The 16,799-nt window shown below is 39.7% G+C and overlaps 1 protein-coding gene across 6 annotated transcripts in view; it reads left to right on the top strand.

Annotated features, from left to right (window-relative positions):
* ITGB6 (integrin subunit beta 6) overlaps positions 1-16,799 on the top strand; it is a 142,353-nt gene that overhangs the window by 65,863 nt on the left and 59,691 nt on the right. For all 6 annotated transcript variants that reach the window (XM_013969416.2, XM_013969411.2, XM_005676064.3 and 3 more), the window contains 3 exon segments: positions 6,691-6,856; positions 8,767-8,928; positions 12,884-12,979. In XM_013969416.2, coding sequence (XP_013824870.1) covers positions 6,691-6,856; positions 8,767-8,928; positions 12,884-12,979 — 424 coding nt within the window.

The following is a 16,799-nucleotide window of genomic DNA, read 5'->3' as shown; positions in this document are numbered from 1 at the left end:
AATGTCCTTCCTCTCATTAATGCTAATTTTCTCTAATTATTTTAATTTAACAGTCCTAAAACTTTTAGATCTCAGAAATTCTTACACTCCTAAAAATTAAGATCCTCAAAATATCAATATTCAGTGTCTTAGAGCATAAAACTAAGAAAATATTAAAATAATTAGTAGTCAATTTATTTGATAATTACAATAAAAAACACACTACATGTTGCTGTAATAACACACCTTTAGAAGAAATAACTACATTTTCCAAAATAGAACAACAGTTAACAAGAAAAGTGGCACTATTTTAATTTTTACAAATCTCTTAAAATATCTAATTTAAAAGAAGCCAACTGAATTTTCACATCTGCTTCTTCATTTAATCTCTGGTAGTATTTTGGTTGAATTCCATGACGGAAGTCAAACATCATTAGGTATATAGTTGAAAAAGGGGAAAGCAGTTCATAGATTTTTCCAATGACTGTAGACTTTCTTCTTTGATATTACATTCAAACTGGACAAGAGGTAAATTACGTTTCAGTGTGGAATCTGAAAAACATATCAGTGAACTTCCTATTTTTGTTACATTAAAAACCATTGATCTGCTTTGAACTTTGAATGGCTTTTGTTATTATTATTTTGGCTCTCTTGGGTCTTTGCTGCTGCACGCAGGCTTTCTCTAGTTGCAGAGAGCAGCGTAGCTCTCTGGCTGAGGTGTGTGGGCTTCTTGCTGCGCTGCCTTTGCTGTAGAACACAGGCTCTATCTCGGGTGCAGACTCAAGTAGCTGCGACGCACAGGCTTAGCTGCACTGTGGCATATGGGATCTTCCTGGAGCAGGGCTTGAACCTGGGTCCCCTGCTTTGGCAAGCAGATTCTTTACCTACTGGACCACCAGGAAAGAGCCTGAATGGTTCTTTCATTGGTGTGTGTGTGCATGTGGTTTTGTAATATAACGCTTTGGTCATTTGGAAAACGAAGTTTCAGTGAGTTACATAGATCTTAAAATTTCATGATAGAATATCCAAAAAATTATATTTGTTAATATTATCATTAATCCCATCAGGTAAGTCTTGAAGTACTTAGAAGCTGTTAATGGGTGGCAGATGAAAGTTCTGTGAAATTCGAATTTTCTAGTTATGTCAAATTTCATCATTGGCAACAAATCTTGATAGTTGTTTTCCTGAAAGTAACAGACTTACTTTCTTCATTTTAATCAAGATGTCTGCCAAAAACTTAAGTTGAAATGATGGCTTGGTTGTCAAGCATTTTTTCAGGTAAAAGTGCTTTTCCACTGTAAACATGTACTTCAGTGTACAGCAGTAACACTGTATGCATGTTTCCTATGTGGTCACACAGGAATAATTTTCAAAAAACACGTATCCAAGGGCATAGGCTTAATAAAATTACTGCAACCCACTCCAGTATTCTTGCCTGGAAAATCCCATGGACAGAGGAGCCTGGTGATCTACAGTCCATGGGGTCACAAAGAGTTGGACACAACTGAGTGACTAACACACACAGCTTCATCAAAGGCAATCAAGTATGAAAAGATGTTTGACATCACTCATTATCAGAGAAATGCACATCAAAACCACAATGAGGTACCATTTCACACCAGTCAGAATGGCTGCGATCCAAAAGTCTACAAGCAATAAATGCTGGAGAGGGTGTGGAGAAAAGGGAACCCTCTTACACTGTTGGTGGGAATGCAAACTAGTACAGCCACTATGGAGAACAGTATGGCGATTCCTTAAAAAACTGGAAATAGAACTGCCATATGACCCAGCAATCCCACTGCTGGGCATACACACTGAGGAAACCAGAATTGAAAGAGACACATGTACCCCACTGTTCATCGCAGCACTGTTTATAATAGCCAAGACATGGAAGCAGCCTAGATGTCCATCAGCAGACGAATGGATAAGAAAGCTGTGGTACATATACACAATGGAGTATTACTCAGCCATTAAAAAGAATACATTTGAATCAGTTCTAATGAGGTGGATGAAACTGGAGCCTACTATACAGGGTGAAGTAAGTTGGAATGAAAAAACCAATACAGTATACTAACACATATATATGGAATTTAGAAAGATGGTAACAATAACCCTGCATGTGAGACAGCAAAAGAGACACAGATGTATAGAACAATCTTATGGACTCTGTGGGAGAGGGAGAAGGGGAGATGATTTGGGAGAATGGCATTGAAACATGTATATTATCGTATGTGAAACAAATCGCCAGTCCAGGTTAGATTCATGATACAGGATGCTCAGAGCTAGTGCACTGGGACGACCCAGAGGGATGGTATGGGGAAAGAGGTGGGAGGGGGGTTCAGGATGGGGAACACGTGTACACCCGTGGCAGATTCATGTTGATGTATGGCAAAACCAATACAATATTGTAAAGTAATTAGCCTCCAATTAAAATTAATAAATTTCTATTTAAAAAAAAGAAAAGAAAACAAACAAAAAAAGGGTAATCAAGTGAAAGTAGCACTTTTTTTTTATTATTATGATGTATGTTTGATGGTAAAAAATATAAGGAATGCCAGGCAGTTTGGAGCCATTGCCTTGACCTGTGCTAAGACACCAGCAGTTTTACTTGCTCTTACTTGGCATCATCAGTGAAAATGTCAACAGTGAAGAAGACAAATATTATCTCTTATTATTATGAAGAACGTGTGATCTGAAAAACTCTCTTAAATGGTCTCAGGGACCTCTGTGGGTCTGCACACCACACTTTTAAAACCTTTAATCTAATCTCTAGTGCTTTTTGCAGTAGCTTGCTTTCTCTACCTTCATCAGATGGAAGTAAAATAAGTAAGTAAAGTCGCTCAGTTGTGTCCGACTCTTTGCAACCCCATGGACTGTAGCCTACCAGGCTCCTCCTTCCATAGGATTCTTCAGGCAAGAGTACTGGAGTGGGTTGCCATTGAAGGTCACTAAAAATTTCACCATGTAGGAAGCCTGAATGGTTTACATTTTTGAAAGAAGTTTCCCTTATGCTATTGTCTAAGACACAACAATAAAAATCATATTTTCTATATTTGTAATGAATTATAATATACACTTGAAAATATTTAACAGGACAAAGAAATTTTCTCCATCAAATATTTTGAGGGATTTTTTTGTAAAACATCATTTCACATTTAATTTGGTGTTTTGTTTTTGAAGACTTGAACCATGAGGAATTCATTGTAGTTTTGAAAAGCAGAAAACTCAACCATGAATGTTTAGACTTCCTATATGTACACACACAAAAATGAGTATATAATTTTAAATTTCAAAGGTAATAAGACCATGTGAAAATGCAGACATAAAGAAAAAAATGGAAATCATTTTTAATTCCACTAAAAATGATGGTGTTAACCTTTTGTTATATATCTTTATAGTCAGCAATAAGTAATTCCTTCAATTGCTATCTAAGAAAATAAAAACTAAATGTAAGCATTCTTTATAGGAAGAACTCTGACCAAAATGGGCAGTCTCCACTCAAAATTTCTTGATGTGACCCAGCTCTGACATTATACTTTGCTTAAGTTACATTCATCTCCCAGCAAATGAATATGTTTATTGAATTAATAAAAAATGTATTCTCCTTTTCAAAAGATTAGAGTTCTAGTAAGAACTACATAGCAAATAATTCTAACCAACAAAGATACAAATTTCTGACCAGACAATTGGAATTCTAGTTGTCTGACTCCAGAAGAGGCTTTAATGCCATTTTGATACAGTATGAACCAACAGCCCCCTATAAAATATTAAACAGTTTTCAAGACTAGCTTCCCTGGTGGCTCAGACAGTAAAGAATCTGTCTGTAATGCAGGGGACCAGAGTTCGATCCCTGGGTTGGGAAGATCCCCTGGAGAAGGGAATGGCTACCCACTATTGTATTCTTACCTGGAGAATTCCATAGACAGAGGAACCTGGAAGGCTATAGTCCATAGGATCACAAAGGGTAGGACAGAACTGAGCAACTAACACTTTCACTTTCAAGACTAGTTGGACTCCAGGGACAATGTAAACCTCAAAACACAGTTATATACTTTTTATAAAATATTTTTAATGTAATTTTCACAGCAACTTTAGAAGTAGCTATTATTAGCACCCTCATTTTACAGATGAGGACACTGAGGTCCAAGGGTAGATAACTATTCAGTCTTTTTATTCTAAATCTACACATTTTCTTCTACTCTATAGCTACTTTTGGAGAAGGCAATGGCACCCCACTCCAGTACTCTTGCCTGGAAAATCCCATGGACGGAGAAGCCTGGTAGGCTACAGTCCATGGGGTCGTGAAGAGTCAGACACGACTGAGTGACTTCACTTTCACTTTCCACTTTCATGCATTGGAGAAGGAAATGGCAACCCACTCCAGTGTTCTTGCCTGGAGAATCCCAGGGATGGAGGGAGCCTGGTGGGCTGCCGTCTGTGGGGTCGCACAAAGTCAGACACGACTGAAGCGACTTAGCAGCAGCAGCAGCAGCAGCATAGCTACTTTAAATATTACAGAGGCAGTTAATAAAAATGCTAAATTATTATCATTTTGTAGGTTAACTTTTTAAAAATTCTTCATTTCACATTTTAAAATACATTTCCTATTTGAAGGTGGGAAAAACTTGACTACATAAAAGGTTTTAAGGTATATGTATCCAAGAACATTGTAAACTGAATTTTACAACTACCAAGAAAAAATTTCATATATTTGAGAGGTAGAGTTCTTAAAATCATTAGAAAATTTAAAAAATACCTCATTAAGGAAATGGGACATCTCAGACTGTACCATTCGATGCTACGGAACTCAAACTCCCCTTGTACTGAAGCCTGAGAATACATCAGCTCATGGCTTGCTTTTTGTGAAAGTCTACTGACAGGAAGTAGATGATTATCCGTGCAGACACCAGCGTTCTGGTTCTGGCAGAGCTCCATTTCTCAGTGTAAATAAGTCTGTAATCATTTTGACTTGTCTATCTAGTTGATTGTCAACATTTACAGAAGTCTTGTTCTGTAAAGTCTCCTCACACCCTGCATTGGAGAATGCTGAGTATTGCTCCTAGGGGAAACACAGGGTTAGGTTCCTGCGAATCTCTGGTCACTTTTTCACCACTGAGCAATAACTTTTGTTTTCTGCATGTTCCTGTTTAAAGATGTCTTATTTAATAAATATTGCTGATTTGTTAGCATTGAAATCACAACCAAGAGCACTGTAACCCATGTCAGAACAAGGCTCACACATGTATTTTCCCCATAAGACACATCGCAGTCTTCCTGCACTTAGGAATACCAGACAGCCTTTCAGCACTACACTGGGGGGCAACTCTAAACAACAAAATCATCCAAAAGCACAAAAAAGCAAATACACATGTCACCAAATAGACCCTGAAAAGAATATTTCTTTACAGTATGGGTGATGAAGCAAGAAGTCAGAGTCGTATTTGACCTCCCCTGGAAACATGCATGTCACGTGACTCAATTTTTTCGTATACTCATTCATGTACATGAATGATTGAAGAAGTTCCCAAAGGATTGATTTGGGGGTCGCAAATACATTTTAGCAATATGAATTTTCAAAGATATGGAATCTGTGAATAACGAGAATTGACTCTATACCTCAAACAGATGAATTTGGTGAAAAAGAGCCGAATCCTGAAAGCTGCATCAGTTTTGTATGCTGACAAGGCAGGCTCTTGAACTTGCCAAGCTGCTCATGTAAGTCAACCAGCTCTTCCCAGGCAGCACACCACAACCTCATTGGTGGCTACTTCTTTTTGTCTCTGAGCTTCTCCACCAGTGTTTCTCAAACTTTGGAATGCATCAGGAATACTTGGTTCAACACAGGTCTCTCAACCCACTCCTACTAGTTCTGACTTAGCAGGTCTGTAGTCACACCCCAGATTTTGCATTTATAGCAAGTTCCCATGTGATGCTCATGCTGCTAGTCCAAGGACCACACTTTGAGAAGCTGCTGTATATTATTAGCTCCACTTCACAAAGGAAAACCCAAAGCTCAGAAGGGTTGAGTATTTGCTCAAAATCTCATGTACAACTACGAGCTGGCTTTCAGAATAAAATGTTACTGAATTTAGGATCAGCAATTTCTGTTCTACTGTGATGTCTTTAGGGCACATCTCATCCAAACATGGCATTTTCCCCAAATGTAAACTGTCTTTAGTAGTGGCTTTACCCCCAGACTGGCCCACATGGTCTGTTCTATCACAATAAAGTTGGGCTCCAGAATCAAGAGACTTAGTCTCTGATTTTCAGGCCCTGGGCAGGCAGGACTGAGCGGAAGAAGAAGGCAGATTTCTCTCTTAGTCTTGCTACAGGATGACATCCTTGATGACAATTTAAGCTATCAGAATACAAAAGAATTGTTGTCATCAGGTAAACTTAATGGTGGGCTTTGGTGGAGAGACAATAGAAGGTAGTGACTACATCCAAGGAGCATCTGATCACCTGATCTGTTTTCTGTGAACCAATGCAAGACACACAGCAAGCTCTTTGTGTTAGCTAATGTGACCCATTTGGAAGGGGTGGGTAGGAGATGATAAAACAACCTTAACAGTGAGATGCAGAGCCAAGTTATAGAGCCAGGCACTTTAGGAAATGCATCTTCATGGAAGGAAATGCTGTTAGGCTATTAAACCCATTCATTGTGTGTTCTATCATATTTCATCAAGAATATTTCACATCTTCCTTTTGCAGTAGTATTCCATACTTTTGTTTGCCTACGTTTGGATTCAAGCACATTTTGCCGTTGACAAATGATGCTGAAAGATTCAACGAAATTGTGAAGAATCAGAAAATTTCTGCTAATATTGACACTCCAGAAGGTGGATTTGATGCAATTATGCAAGCTGCTGTGTGTAAGGTATGCTGAGGTTGAGCAGTGTTTCATTCTGTTAATCCAAATTTCATCTCTTGTGAACAAATCTTTGAAAAGCTTAGCTAACTTTATCTTTCCTTTAGCCATCATATTTCTACAACAGATACTTTTCTTAAAACACACCATTTATTCCGTCTTGTTGAAATGAGGATAATTTTTATGCCTCATGTTCAAATCATCTAATAAAATTATAATACTGTTGGGGAAAATTGGCTAAAAGAAGTCATATATAAATAATTCTCAAAGATCAAGATCAGGAATTTCCCAGGCATTCTAGTAGCTAAGGCTGTGTTCCCACTGCAGCGGGTGTGTGTTCGATCCCTGGTTGTGGAACTAAGATCCCGCATGCTGTGTGGTGCAGCCAGAAAGATAACAAAAATGTAGGTTGTATTCGTTAGTTTTTGAACTAACCAATGTAGCAATTAATGAAAAAAGTAAAAATGCTCTGATTCACGGAGAAGGCAATGGCACCCAACTTCAGTACTCTTGCCTGGAAAACCCCATGGACGGAGGAGCCTGGTGGGCTGTAGTCTATGGGGTCGCAAAGAGTCGGACATGACTGACTTCACTTTCACTTTTCACTTTCATGCATTGGAGAAGGAAATAGCAACCCACTCCAGTGTTCTTGCCTGGAGAATCCCAGGGACGGCGGAGCCTGCCGGCTATGGGGTCGCACAGAGTCGGACGTGACTGAAGTGACTTAGCAGCAGCAGCTCTGATTCAGAATAAACTTCTACATATGATGAGCTAGCTATTGTTTTGAACCAACAAAATAAACATCAAAAGCCACAGTGTCTCTACAATAATGCTTGAATACCTCTCCTCCTTGACAATCAGACACATATCCATGGGAACAACTCGTCTGTTTTCAGATGACTTTCATGGAAAATATCAGGAAACAGATAGGACTGAGGGTCCTGGAACATAGGAGGACAAGGAATTAGGGAAGGAAGGAAAAAGATAAGGTACAGGGGGATAACTACAATGAACTTTTTCCTACTAGTTTCTGATGCAATGTTGGTGTGTGTAGTTTAGTCACTAAGTCATGTCTGACTCTTGTGACCCCGGTGGACTGTAGCCCACCAGGATCCTCTGTCCATGAGATTCTCCAGGCAAGAATACTGGAGTGGGTTGCCGCTTTCTCCTCCAGGGGATCTTCCTGACCCAGGGATTGAACCTGCGCCTCCTGCATTGCCAGCTGATTCTTTACTGCCGAGACACCAGAGAAGCTGACTAGTCATTGGACAAATCTTAATTAAAGGCAGAGCTGTATGAAGAAACAGACAACAGACCAACTTAATTAGCAGTTACAGTACTCTGCAGTCATACTTTGATAAGCAATTCTTATCCTTGTATTATGCTGATAATTTTTGGATGGTAACAGTAAAAAGAGAAATATGTCTTTTTTACTCAAAAAGAGAAATATTTCTTTTTCATAGAAATATGTCTACAGGTTGGGTGAAATCTTAGTAAAATAGGCTTACTTCAAGTCCATTCTGTATTTCACTCTTAACTAGATTTGCTTCAGCTTGGATTTGGGATAATCTACAGCCTCCCTCACTCCCTTCTCTCATTTTTCTGGTAAATTAAAAGCTGGACAGTAAAAATAATTAACTATGTAAAAATCAAGATCAACTGGATACTGATTGTAGTGAAACTATTTTTTTCTGAAGCCTAAATCATCTGAAAATGTAATCCAGGATAAAACAAATGTCGCATAATTTCATTTTTAATACATTAATATTACCAACTCACAATAGATTAAAAAAAAGTCTAAAATAGACTGACTAGCAATATATTTTTTGATAATCTGAATGTGTCCAAGCATAAGTGATTCACTTTCAATAAATACCTGCCTCTTTTCCATACAAGCCAAATGCTTTTTATCATTGTAGGAAAAAATTGGCTGGCGGAATGATTCCCTCCATCTCCTGGTCTTTGTGAGTGATGCCGACTCTCATTTTGGAATGGACAGCAGACTGGCCGGCATCGTCATTCCTAACGATGGGCTCTGTCACTTGGACAGCAAGAATGAATACTCCATGTCAACAATCTTGGTGTGTAACCTGTGCTCTGCATACACTGTTTTCAGGGCTGCAAGTAGGCGAATGAAGCAACAGTTGCTGTAACACACAGTGGAGTGACCCACACTTAGTAGAAGTAGTGTGCCTTTTCTGGTTCGAGGTTAACAGATTGGCCTTTCTCAATTCTCCTCGTCCTGAGAGGTTCCCATAGGAGCGCAGGGGGGCAGTGGGGATATGTGATAAGTCCAGATTTGCTATAACACGAATGATCCCAGAACCTCCCCGATTTTTCAAAGAGCCAGAGGGCAGCAAAATGCAATACAGTCAGTTCATTCTGTTTGAACCACAGCCCTAGAAAGGAAGGCTCAGGCTAACCCTAGGAGTGATGGTCCCAGAGTCATGTTCCCTCAGTAATTCCATGTTTTCATGGACCCTGGGGCTCCTTGGGAAATCACTAATCAGGTGCTGCTTGACTGGTGCCTATTAAATGTGGCTTATTTTTATCACTTAAAAAATTCTGGTGACATTCAAAGAAAAAAAAAAACTTGACTTTTGCAATACAAGGTAAAAATTTCAGAGCTCTTTTGGTGTATATGATCTGATTTGATCCTCACTAGAACCTTGAGTGTCTAATTGCTTCCCTTGAACAGACAATGAGGCTGTCATTCTGCTGCATGTTATTCCCTGTCTGAAATGCCCTTTCCCCCAAAGCTGCTGAGAAACTCTTAGTGATCTGTTAAAACCCAGCTCCATCGTGACTTCTCTTGTTTGACTTCTGCTGGGCCCCAAAGCAATCATCTCTCCCAAGGTCTTGTACACAGAGGGCTTCTTGGCCATCGCTAGATGGAAATGTGTTTGCTGGTATCTGTTTGCCTTTAGCATGCATCCTCAGTGCCAGAATTGGTTTACTATCCCTGTTTCCTGATAGCACAGTGCTTAGAACATGCTAAAATACAATTGAATTATGAAGTAGAAACCTGGAAAAAGTTATACTATCCTCATGTAATACTTGGTATTAAATTGTACAGAGAATTTAAGTGACTTTTTAAAATGACAATGCTACAGAGGTGTATGTAGGACATAGAAAGAAAAAGGAAAGAGAATGCAGAATTTTAATATCAGATTGGAAAAACCATTTTCTAAAAAACTTTTAGTGAGATAATGTATAGAAATGCTTACTATAGTATTGGCAATTAGTTTTTAAAAATCTGATGGTTCATTTGGCTTAAAGCTCAGCATTCAGAAAAATAAGATCATGGCATCCGGTCCCATCACTTCATGGCAAATAAATGGGGGAAACAGTGGAAATAGTGGCTGACTTTATTTTGGGGGGGCTCCAAAATCACTGCGGATGGTGACTGCAGCCATGAAATTAAAAGACGCTTATTCCTTGGAAGGAAAGTTATGACCAACCGAGATAGTATATTCAAAAGCACAGACATTACTTTGTCAACAAAGGTCTATCTAGTCAAGGCTATGGTTTTTCCAGTGGTCATGTATGGATGTGAGAGTTGGACTATAAAGAGAGCTGAGAGCCGAAGAATTGATGCTTTGGAACTGTGGTGTTGGAGAAGACTCTTGAAAGTCCCTTGGACTGCAAGGAGATCCAACCAGTCCATCCTAAAGGAGATCAGTCCTTTAGTGTTCATTGGAAGGACTGATGTTGAAGCTGAAACTCCAATACTTTGGCCACATGATACGAAGAGCTGACTCATTTGAAAAGCTCCTGATGCTGGGAAAGATTGAGGGCAGGAGGAGAAGGGGATGACACAGGATGAGATGGTTGGATGGTATCACCGACTCAATGGACATGAGTTTGTGTAAATTCCGGGAGTTGGTGATGAACAGGGAGGCCTGGCGTGCTGCTGTTCATGGGGTCGCAAAGAGTTGGACATGACTGAGCGACTGAACTGAACTGAACTGAATGGTTCATAAATTACCTGCTACCGTTTTCTTGACCTAAATCTCTAAACTTCAATGTGGATGTTTCTACCTAACTTTTGATCAATGTGCTTAGTCTCTCAATCATGTCCGACTCTTTGTGACAGCATGGACTGTAGCCCACCAGGCTCCTCTGTCCATGGGGATTCTCCAAGCAAGAATCCTGGAGTGGGTTGCTATGCCCTCCCTCCACGGGATCTTCCCAACCCAGGGACTGAACCCGGGTCTCCCACATTTGAGGCAGTTTCTTTACCATCTGAGTCACTAGGGAAGCCCAAATTTTGATCAGTAGCGTTCATCAAATTTATATATGTTTTAATCATGTAGGTTGTCCTTCCATATCATAAGTGAGGATAGCCATATTTTTGTATTTTGGCCAGTGAGGGGAAGAAACTGGTAAATAGATACTTTTCTTGTTATTTTTTTCCTTGCAAATCTTCAAATGCCCCATAATAGACATCTCAGAAAACACAGGATCACAGAAGCAAATAGTGTCTGTTACCTGATATGACCTTCTCCTCTAATACCTGTTCAAGTCATTCTTGCTGAGTAAGCTGCTACAGTGCACAGAGCCCTGGGCTAGTTCCTTGCCTGTAACATAGTCCCCAGGGCCTTTGAGCACCTCCTATGCACTCAACGCTGGGCCAGCCTTCTGGGGCCTCAAAATAACAGGACATGATCCCAGGTCTTGAGGAACTTACAATGTATCTGTGGGAGTTAAACCAGCATATCTGGACCAAATAGAAAATCATATTCACCTGCCTATGGAGGGCTACATGGTGCCATCCTGGCTACACAGGCACAGCGGTTGGATGGTTGAAGAACATATGGAGATAAGGAGAAACCAGCACCAGAGGAATTCAGGCTTAAGGGTGAAGGATACTTAATGTTTGGACAATTGAAACTCAGAGGAGGCTGAGAATGTCAGACTCACAAGCTTTATACTATCTGGATTCTACTGATATCCTGTAATTAAAAAAAATCCAAATGGGATAGAAAGTGTGCATTACACAGCCAGATTTGCAGTTAGGTAATTGACCTGAATATCTTAGGCAAAATTATACTTTTCTCTCAACTTGAATGAAGAACACGTTAGAAAAATATTCCTGAAGTGCTGAGAACATATGCAGTGAGCACATTCACGTACAAGAAGGCCTATTTGCCAGTGTTCCTGAGCTGTCTGCAGTCATAACTGACATGGTATTCTTAGTTGACTTGCTTGCAGACCACTCTCTAATGTGAGTTTCCCTTTTGTATATTATCCATATTTGGAGTCAGGCCAGGCAAATGGGCTTCATATTTTCTAGTCTTGGAAAGTAAAGGTCATCTGCCAATATGATAATGAGTGACTTTATTTTTTTAAATGCTCATATCACTCATGAATGAATGCCTCAATGAAACAGAAGTAAACTGAATGCAATGTGCTTTCAACTGTCCTGTAAAAATAATGGCAGCATCCCGTAAAACCAGTTCATGACATTAAAAAGGCAGTAAGAGCAAACCAGAGAAGTGCATAGGAACACCTCAAGTCAGAGGGATTTAGGAACTGCAGTGTGTCCTTCCTCAGCAGGCTCGCCCTTGCTCAACCCGCATCCCGGCCCATCCAGTTCCAGCCAGAGCTGCAAGAGTCCCCTTGGTCACATTCATCATAGTCTAACAGCTCCTCCCTCAGTTCTAACCTCCCCAACAATGTCAGCCTGCCGGCAAGTGGCACTTAGAAGAAGACATGCATCTCTACCCTTGAAAAGATGACACACTTTAAGTCTTTAAATAAAGTTAGTGATCTCCTTGGAAGTGACAGAGCATAATACTCCACATTGACAGGCACTGACTCTGAGGAATTAAATGGACTTACAAGATCTGAGAAACAGTCACTAAGCCAATTAAGAAAGTAATGCTAATTGTGTATTTGTTTACTTGGCATGATAGACACAATAACGCCTGTGAAAACTGAAATGCCAAACTCAGTAAGATATTTCTGAAAGAAATATTCCTTTATTTCATATACTTTTGTTAAGATACTTAAAATCTATGTGTTAAATTTTAGGAATATCCAACAATTGGACAACTCATTGATAAACTGGTGCAAAATAACGTGTTACTGATCTTTGCTGTAACCCAAGAACAAGTTCACTTGTATGAGGTAAGCAAACATAATTGGGGAAATTCCTTCAGGGAGATTATTTGACATGAAACTTTAACTCTGAGTTTAATACATGGGAGACCATTAGATAATTATTAACACATACCAGATATACTGGACACTGGCAAAGTGGATTCAGATACTGTTTGCAATTTAAATTATAAACACAGAGGTACAGCAAGGAGTGGGGGACAGATACAAAGGGAAGGGGAAGGGAGAGTTATAGAAATGAAAAGTTGGAAGACAGTACGAATTAGCATAGTTAAATAGGACTACCTATCTAATGGAAAATCAACCTATCTTTCCTTGAACTTTTCATCTGATGAGGAAACAGTTAACAGAAGGCAGAGAAAATTATGAGAATGGGAGGAGAATTTACTTAAACTCTGACCTTTGCAAATTCAATGTATAGAAAATACGCAAATGGAGAGATATAAGTTAAACTATTGAGACATGCAAAGTTGAAAGAAAAAGCTTGTTAAACTGGGCCCCCAAATAATTTCTCCTTTAAAGTATCTGGATTTGCAGTTCAAATGGAAACACCAATGGCAGAAAAGGAATTGTTTCACTAGGTGAGAAAAATGTTCATAAACCACTGCATCCACAGTAAAACACAAACTACAAAATGCAAGTGTTTTTTGTGGTCTCTTTCCAGCCTTAGGAAAACAATATGCCCAAATGCCATGAATTGGGCTACCAGCAAATGATTTATTCCTAATGCACATTTTCACTGAGAAGCAGGAACGTCTTTAGTCTGAGTCCTAGAAAAAGTAGAGAAAATAGGTGTCTGTTACATTGCTTGTACCTTCTATGCAGAAGCTTCAAATACTCCTAAATTCAAAGTCTGATCTCCCATTCCTTTGAAAGGACCTCTTAACTTGCTTGATAACTTCACAGAGCTCAGGAAATGCTGAGATTATTTCACAGAGGCTTTGATTAAATGCCACTCACTGCTAAGGACGATGCAGCCAGCTTCCAGCAGGTTCTGTAGAAAGGCTCCACGAGGAGATCCCATCTTGCATTTTTAATGAGAAGAGACCTTTGTACACCAGGTGAGACTGCCTTCTGCTGAAAACCAAGGAAGTCCCTTGCAATCAAGCTACATACCCGAGGGCTTTGTTCTACTCAAAGACTATGTGGGTTCACCTGATCTGGGTACTTTCTTAAGGCTATTTAGTATGCGATACTTGTTTTCAGCGGTTTTAAGCAGTAAAGTTGCAGTGAAAGTATTTTTTTTTTTTTTTAACTCCAAATACAATAGTGAGTCTATTCTACCTTTGATTCCTAAAGCTAGAGTGAGAGGACTCTGGGGGTCACCACACCTTTTCTAAAGTTGAGCTTCTGTTTAGAAAGAGGAGGGGGAATTGCACCATGTTCTTCAAAGGGGGGTCTGGGAAACACAACTGATAATCATGAGGACAGACCCCCATAACTCACTTTGGTAATAGTCTTTAAGACTCACAACTCATTTAAATGCCTCCTCAAGATTGCCATTAAAAAGACCCAGCAAGATGAAAAATAACGGTGGCAAAACAGAATCTGTCGGATTTAAACAGGTTGCATCCACCATTCCCCAGTTGCAAAGGAAATGATCATTTCCAAGGAAAACACCCGATTAGAGCCTGCCTCTAATGTAACAGCAGGATGTTTATTCGCCTGCCTACTAATCTCATTATGAGGTGAATTTATGTTCCATTGTGATCTGTGGTTTTTACCATCTAGGCTCCACTAAATTCAGAGGGACATTTTCAGGGAGCCATGCAGGGGACAGTCAGCAGCCCATTTTGTGACTCTAACCCTTTCATTATTTTATTTTTATTTTGATGGACTCATCATTTCCTCTTCAGGTAGTAGGCTGCAGCCTGATCTAGAGATAATGACAGCAACCCTGCACTTCCCTGAAGGCTTCACACAGCATGAAAATGCTGATCTCTTGTTTTATTGATAATGAATACGGAATAGACCAATAATGACTTGGGTTGCCTTTCCATTTAAATCTCTTAGAAGGAGCCCTGTGTGTGCAGGAGCCCTGCGTGACCTAATGTTTGGATAGCTGTGATAGCGGCAACGTAACTACCAAAGAATCATGGAAAAATAAGACCAGAGATAGGATAAATAAAAGAGCTAGGTGGTTGGGTCTAATGAAAATTCCAGGAGGCAATCTGTTTGCCCTTGTTGTGTTCAGCATAGTTGTGTGCACATACACCCCAGGAAGGGGCTGGGTCAGGTTCAATGGCACCCGTCTTGCAGAAAATAAAGATTTGTGTTGCCTATTCATGGAATGCAGGGGCAAAAATGGCTGTTTTTTCGATGATTTGTGTAAGATGCTTTGGACTGCCCAGGTGTGTAGTATCACTGTGCTTTGTGGAAATAGTGATGAGCAAACTGTGGGAAAGTATAGTAAGCAGTTCTGTCTTCAGATCAGTATGACTGCAGTGTGCACCCAGACTCCAGCAAACAGATGATTTTGAACAAACTTATTATTATGAATAGTTTTCTGTTTGTCCAATTACAGGGTTCAAAAGATAATGATAGATAATAGACTGAGCAGTAGGTAGTATATTACATTCTACTGCTAAATACCATTTTGAATTGGGATTCAATCACTCAAGCTTTAAAAAAAAATTTTTTTACCGCCTCTGTTGTTTTCAAATATTTACTGTTAATTTACATCAATTTAGCATCAGGCTACTAAACTCCAACTACCTAATTTGACTAGTCTTTGCTTCCTAATGAGATATTGAGAGAAAAGCAATTAAATTAGCATTTTTGACTACATCGTCAAATCCTGTTATTAATCACGTAGAATTATTTGCAAGACTTTAAAATGTTCCATTATCTTTCAAAACATCTACCTCTGACTGGAGAAGATGAGTTTTATAGTGCTAATTTTCATTATATATAACTATATGACCTGGTATTTATGATGTAATGTTGAAAAAGCAGTTAGAAAGTAAATAAGATGTATTGGTAAAAGACACTTTCAGTTCACCCACTAATATCTGAGGCCAGTAATTGACGTCCTTGTGGTTATTAGGACAGAGTGATGTGTTTAAAGGGCCTTCCCAATGGCTCAGCAGTAAGCAATCCACCTGCAATGCAGGAGATGTGGGTTCAATCCCTGGAAAATTCCCTGGAGAAGGAAATGGCAACCCACTCTGGTATTCTTGTGTGGAGAATCCCATGAACAGAGGAGCCTGGCAGGCTACAGTCCATGTTCAGTTCACTTCAGTTCAGTTCAGTTGCTCAGTCGTGTCTGACTCTTTGCGACCCCATGAATCACAGCACGCCAGGCCTCCCTGTCCATCACCAACTCCCGGAGTTCACTCAGACTCACGTCCATCAAGTCCGTGATGCCATCCAGCCATCTCATCCTCAGTTGTCCCCTTCTCCTCCTGCCCCCAATCCCTCCCAGCATCAGAGTCTTTTCCAATGAGTCAACTCTTTGCATGAGGTGGCCAAAGTACTGGAGCTTCAGCTTTAGCATCATTCCTTCCAAAGAAATCCCAGGGTTGATCTCCTTCAGAATGGATTGGTTGGATCTCCTTGCAGTCCAAGGGACTCGCAAGAGTCTTCGCCAACACCACAGTTCAAAAGCATCAATTCTTTGGCACTCAGCCTTCTTCATAGTCCAACTCTCACATCCATACATGACCACAGGAAAAACCATAGTCTTGACTAGATGGACCTTAGTCGGCAAAGTAATGTCTCTGCTTTTGAATATACTATCTAGGTTAGTCATAACTTTTCTTCCAAGGAGTAAGTGTCTTTTAATTTCATGGCTACAGTCACCATCTGCAGTGATTTTGGAGCCCCAAAA

The sequence above is a fragment of the Capra hircus genome, chromosome 2 (genome assembly GCF_001704415.2).
Source record: "Capra hircus breed San Clemente chromosome 2, ASM170441v1, whole genome shotgun sequence".
Lineage (NCBI taxonomy): Eukaryota > Metazoa > Chordata > Mammalia > Artiodactyla > Bovidae > Capra > Capra hircus.
Note: the sequence above shows the minus strand (reverse complement) of the source record. Positions and strands in the feature narration are given on the sequence as shown.